The sequence below is a fragment of the Rhodnius prolixus genome, unplaced genomic scaffold, assembly GCF_049639745.1.
Source record: "Rhodnius prolixus isolate KJV_2025 unplaced genomic scaffold, Rpr scaffold_1, whole genome shotgun sequence".
NCBI classification, from domain to species: Eukaryota; Metazoa; Arthropoda; class Insecta; order Hemiptera; family Reduviidae; genus Rhodnius; species Rhodnius prolixus.
The window spans coordinates 62,233,944-62,240,275 of NW_027411581.1; the positions used below are offsets into that span (position 1 = coordinate 62,233,944).

Here is a 6,332-nt window from a genome sequence, read left to right on the forward strand (position 1 = left end):
GAAGCTTTTATTTCAAGAAAAACTCAAAAATTCTTTAAAGAAATTCACTTTTTGAAAAAGTGATGGTACATCGATGGAGGAGTTCTCTTCGAGCTCGGATTTGTAGCTAGACATTCTTCAGTAAAATATAAGAGCTAGGATCCCAGAATATCCTACTGAAGCAGCACTTTAGAGGGAAGTGCTAACCATCTCCATTGCTCTGAAGTACCATTAATCATACCAGGATCCCAGAATATCCTACTGAAGCAGCACTTTAGAGGGAAGTGCTAACCACCTCCATTGCTCTGAAGTACCATTAATCATACTAGGATCCCAGAATATCCTACTGAAGCAGCACTTTAGAGGGAAGTGCTAACCATCTCCATTGCTCTGAAGTACCATTAATCATACCAGGATCCCAGAATATCCTACTGAAGCAGCACTTTAGAGGGAAGTGCTAACCATCTCCATTGCTCTGAAGTACCATTAATCATACTAGGATCCCAGAATATCCTACTGAAGCAGCACTAATAAAAATATCAGCTTGCTTCTTGAAAAAATTTATTTCAGACAAATCTCCGGGTGAATTTGGATGTTTTTTTTGGAATTTTCATTCTTAAAGTGCAATCACCTGTTTTCACTTGTACGTCGTTAGTGTAAATAAAAATATTTGTTGCTAAAATTCTGAGTTAGCTGAAAATCCAAAGAGTATTTTACTTACTTCTTTCAGCTTTGAGAATTTGAAGGAGAAAAAGCATCATATTGTTGTGAATTGAAGTAAGTATTAGTTTTCATCATTAACAAACGTTTATTACAGTTTTTTCTTGAGTTTATGATGGGTATTCTTCTTTTTCAACAAAAAATCATAATAAGTACCTTATTATGATTTTTTGTTTTTCCTCTTTAAAAATAAAAACTTCAAAGGTATTTTCACTGCTTTTTAATTATCTAGAAAGAACAGGTATAATTATTACTCCTAACATCATTAACCTTTCTCAGAATAAACTTTTCTTCATTTAATTTTTTGTTTAAATTCTGGGTTCTTTTCTACGTAAATTGCAAAAGACATGTGAGTGTGTGCGTGTGTTAGAAAGAGTTAGTGATTGAGGAGTTGAAGGAAAAATTTTTGTTTTTCTTTTTTTAAATTCAACATTGTTACCTGCCTAATGAATCCCATTCAATAATTTACATTATTTTTTAAAATTACCAATTTTTTTTTCCAGGTGCCATTTTGCTATGCTTTCATAGCAAAAGAAAATTGATAATTTCCAAAATGACCTTCAGAAATGCTTTCTCACTGAAGAAAAGTCTCCTTTGAAAAAAAAACAAGAAAAAGTAAATCTGTTGTCGTAGGGCTTAAAACTTAAACATCACATAAAATGAAACAACACATTCTTGGTTTAGAAAATAAAATAAAGTTACTTATTTAAGGAAAGTAAAGTAAAAAAAAAAAACAGAAAAGCGAAATAATATAAAGGGAAAGTCAGAGAAAGAAAAACTTTGAAAAGAAAGTGGAAATAGAACTACTCGGGAAACTTTAAATCTAAATTACTTATGTCCAAATCCTGACTTGAGGCAGCCTATACTACACACTAAAATGGACTAGTTTCTGGAGTGGTGTACAATTCTCAGTGTAGTAGTTACTTCCCAGCATCCAAGTCCCCACCACCAACTGGAGTATCCAGCTAAACCACACGATCTATGATACCCTCGTTTTATTTACTGTACTAACTAGAAATGTTTAAATAATCCTTTCAAGTTTTCCACCTATTAAAGAGAGGAGCTTTAAGCTTTTAACTTTTACCTCTCTTTTACAAGTTACGAGTACGCTAAATAATTTTAAAGTTTCAAGTTTTAGTGTACAATATATTTTTAAGCTCAAGTAAAACCCATGCCAAAACCAGAGATCTACTGAGTCTAATTTTTTAAAGAAGAAAAATCCACTTGACTAAAACTTACAACATAAGAAGATCTGGGTTCTTGTGCAGGCAAAAATCAATTTCCCCCCCCACAACACCTGATAGTGACTCTGGCATGAACGATCACCAGCTGTAATTTATTGCGCGCCAAAAAATTTACTGCATAACCTAGAACTGGTCGTTTTATTATTGTATAATAAAAACACTTCATTTTCTTGGATCGAATTATATCTTTAGTGATTTTACGGATGTACACTATCTGGAGGAACGTTAGTTACACTAAAAAATTATGTGCGCGCAAAAAAAAAATAATTAAATTCGATTTAAATTCTAAACACAATTTGAATCCGAATTTGACTAAAATTCTTTCTTCAAATATTTTAGTTTAATTGGACAGTTAGTCAAATACTAAACATTTGTATTTATGCACCAGTTTAATTTACATTCATTTCCATATTTCTTTTAAAGCAACATTCCTGAAGACAGACTATAATTTTTTTTTTTTTTTAAAGTGAAAAATGAATATTGTTGAACGAGAATATTGCTTTTCATTCTCAAACAAAACGTCTCATTGAAATTCCCACTATCAATGAATCACCTAGCGATTTATTTGATCACATCCCCTATCTTCTGGATGATGACAATTGCTATACCATAAGATTCCCTTTGAATGTTCTTACAGATGGACTAGCAGATGGAAAAACCCTTCATGCATTAGATCAGCAAGTGGCACACTCTTTGAATGGTTTTACTAGAAGAATATGATTTGTACAAAGTTAAAAATTTGAAAATAAATCATCAATTTGAGTTCTAACTACTTATTTTCTACTTAACATTTGATTTTTAACAAGTGTCTTCAACCACACAGGTTTTAATACAAATTATCACAAGATAAAGAATTATGGAAGAAACTAATAGGTTCAAACCTTTACCTAGAAATGGGTCTTGTTTACAAAATATAATAATAATTTAAAATAAAATTAAAAGATTTTCATCATTTAATTTTTGTTCTATTAAAGTTTCTTTTTTCTTTAGAAATGTGTATTTTTTGATAAATGTTTTTTGTGCACAAAATATACAATTAAAGTCTTATTTATTTATTTAATAGCAAAATCGTGATTGATTCTATCTAGATTGTTTTAAAAGCACATACTAAAATATTAAAGGGTTTTAAAAGTCATACTAAAATATTAAAGGGTTTTAAAAGTCATACTAAAATATTAAAGGGTTTTAAAAGTCATACTAAAATATTAAAGGGTTTTAAAAGTCATACTAAAATATTAAAGGGTTTTAAAAGTCATACTAAAATATTAAAGGGTTTTAAAAGTCATACTACAATATTAAAGGGTTTTAAAAGTCATACTAAAATATTAAAGGGTTTTAAAAGTCATACTAAAATATTAAAGGGTTTTAAAAGTCATACTAAAATATTAAAGATTTATCTCCGTGAATACATAAAGTTGTAGTGATATTTAATCTTTCTTCAACATTTACTTAAAATATATTAATTTACTATTAATGCACTTTAAATGTACTTTTATTAAAAGTTCTAACTAACCATTTTTATAATTCAATTTGGAATTATAGTCTTCTTTTTTTCTGAATTGTACTGTGCTTAATTTGTGCATCCTAAAATGCAATTTTTATTTTACTTTACAGCTGATGCAAGCGAAATGACTTGTGAAGGGGAAAGAACCAGACTGGTTGTTCTTGGAGGTGCTGGTGTTGGCAAATCAGCCATTGTAAATAAGTTTCTTTACAATACATTCTCAGAGAAATATAGGACAACTGTGGAAGATCTACATTCCAGAACTTTTCAACTTGGACAAATATCAATAAAGGTTTGTATGAGGCTTAACTGTCGTAACAATATTGCTTGTTTCAAAAATATAATACTCAATGAAATTCCTCTTAAACCAGTAATTAATTTGGACTCCCTGTAGCAATGCTAAAACGTTGTTAAAAAAGGGCCAAAGATGTTGGTATAACTAGATATTTTAAGCCTTAAAGATTCAAGAAGTAAATCAAACATTATTGATCTTCTGTTTTTCTTATAGAAATCGATTTTTGTATTTGTTTTTATATTTAAAATTAAGCCCAATTAAGAACGGATAGGCTGGCTTAGATTTAAAGTCCTCTTCATTGAATGGTTTATAAATAAAATTTCTTGTGTTTTTTGCTCTTCTGATCTCCTATTATCTTCATTTCAAACCGGAACCAGTGTCTTCTTCAACATTAATACTTCCTGTGAAATGTTTCGAATGGTAGAAGTTTGGTGTTTTCAGAAAATGAGTTGATACAACGTTCTCAAATATTTCTATGCAAAAGTGCATTTATAATTGCATGACTTTTTTTTTATTAATTTATATTGTTGCAAACGATTTATCTATTTCTGTTCAAGAAACCTGAATCGAGATAGGAATTAAATAACTAAATAAGCATAATGCTTTAATATAATGGTGGATCTCTGCCTTCTAAACGAACCACCTTCATTCAACTCTAATTCCAAGTTCTTTAAAAACCTTATTGAAATATTTACCTGCACTAAGTGTTTTTGTAGAATATCAACAATTCAGTTTAGATTGTTTAATAATATAATTTCCAATGTTTTAGGTAGACATCCTTGATACATGCGGCGATCTACAATTTCCAGCAATGCGTAGACTTAGTATAGCCACGGCAAATGCATTTCTACTAGTTTATTCCATCACATCGGAAGAAAGTTTTAACTCTGTACGTTGCTGTTTTGAAGAAGTACGAGAGCAAAGGCCCGATTTTCAAGATGTACCAATTGTGATAGCTGGAAATAAACTTGATCTCGGAGAGATGCAAAGGGAAGTGCAATTAGAAGATGTAAGCGAATGGCTATATTGTACTCTTCCAAAACTCAGGTACTTGCAACATTCATTTCTAAATATGCAATTACCAGCTGTAATGGCATTATTTAATAGATAAATGTAGGAATATCAAGAGAGAAACAAATTTAAAAGCACATGTAATCTTATAAAATCGAAAATCATTCGATTTTTCTCTTACGAAGTGCACCAAAAACTTTGGGGGCCGTGCCTGCCTTACCAAATCTTTACAATGTTGTATCGATCAAAGATACACTTCCACACATTTGATGTGGTCACTTCAGCCAAAATAAGTAAACACGATATCATCCCTTTTATTTTGTTCTCCTAGCAAGTGGAAGACAGTTTGCTATCGAATTATTCTATCTCCAAAAAACTTCTATTCGCTTAGGGCTGTAGAGGTAGTAGACGCATGCAATTACTTGAGTTAAGAGAAATTAAAGGCTAACTTAAGCTCATCACACACCCGAACTTTACAAGTCGCGTACATTTTTCCATGGACAATCTCTAACAGCCTTCTACTGATCACCTTGTTTGCAATAGATTTAGTTTAAAGTAAAATATAGTAAAGTAATCGCCTATTTTTTCAGGCGGGATTTAACGTCCAACTACCAATTTAGGTGTCGTGGACGGAGGCGACTAGCAAACATACTTTACTGTAAATTTCTTTTATTAACCATTAAATAAAATCCAAGGCCTAAGACCTGGAAGCGAACCCAGTACCACAATACATATTAGCTTCGCAGGTCTAATAGATTTAGTTTAATCAAATCTTAAGTCTAAATCTAGCCATGAACATTCTTCTATAAGAAATTAATTCTATTTTTCAGAACAAAATTACTAGAATGTTCTGCAAAGACTGGTGTGAACATACAAGAGTTATTTAAATGTTTTGTTACCTTGTCCAAGATCCTGCCAACTGCTCCCGATGATATCACACCTCTGAAAAGGAGGTAAAATATTTACTACTTCTTTTTCTAGGCTTTTTTTTTTTTTGTGCTAAGTGTTTATAAATGTCTACTAGTAAAGGTTAACTTTGTAAAATTCATGTTTTTTTTTTCTTCTTCTTATTTTTAGATCGAGCGCTTATGGAAGCCGTCGTGGAGGCAGTCCTGCGAGTAGTTCCAGCGGGGGTAGTCCAAGCAGCCTTCAAGCGTCATCAAGTCCTAAGCCGAGATCTCGCAGTCTAATACGCAGGTGTGGAAGGGGGTTTAATTAATTAACAGAAATCTAGCCATGAAATTAATCAAATGATAAATTGTATGAAGAATTTAAACTTAATGTTACTAAAGAATTCACTATAACAGATAAATAGACAGATGGATATCTTCTAATTATATTCTAAGTAAAGTGGATATGTATTACAACTTGAGTCTATTTCTGTGGCGGATCATCTCGCTTGATAAACCTTCAAAGCAATTCAATTATTGTAATTAATTAATATATTAATGACCTAAATTATAAATTCTATTTGGAGAGGGGGATTTTAAGTATTAATCAGCGAATGCAACGCGCTTTTAGCAGTCCTTAACCCTGTTGTACTGTACTAAGTTTACAAGAGCATTTGGAAAATTTTTGT

At 31.2% G+C, this 6,332-nt stretch overlaps 1 protein-coding gene across 10 annotated transcripts in view; it reads left to right on the plus strand.

Annotated features, from left to right (window-relative positions):
* LOC141446048 (GTP-binding protein Di-Ras2) overlaps nucleotides 1–6,332 on the plus strand; it is a 207,990-nt gene that overhangs the window by 194,955 nt on the left and 6,703 nt on the right. For all 10 annotated transcript variants that reach the window (XM_074112407.1, XM_074112406.1, XM_074112410.1 and 7 more), the window contains 4 exons: nucleotides 3,558–3,739; nucleotides 4,512–4,789; nucleotides 5,584–5,706; nucleotides 5,831–5,950. In XM_074112407.1, coding sequence (XP_073968508.1) covers nucleotides 3,558–3,739; nucleotides 4,512–4,789; nucleotides 5,584–5,706; nucleotides 5,831–5,950 — 703 coding nt within the window. The remainder of the gene's footprint in view (nucleotides 1–3,557; nucleotides 3,740–4,511; nucleotides 4,790–5,583; nucleotides 5,707–5,830; nucleotides 5,951–6,332) is intronic.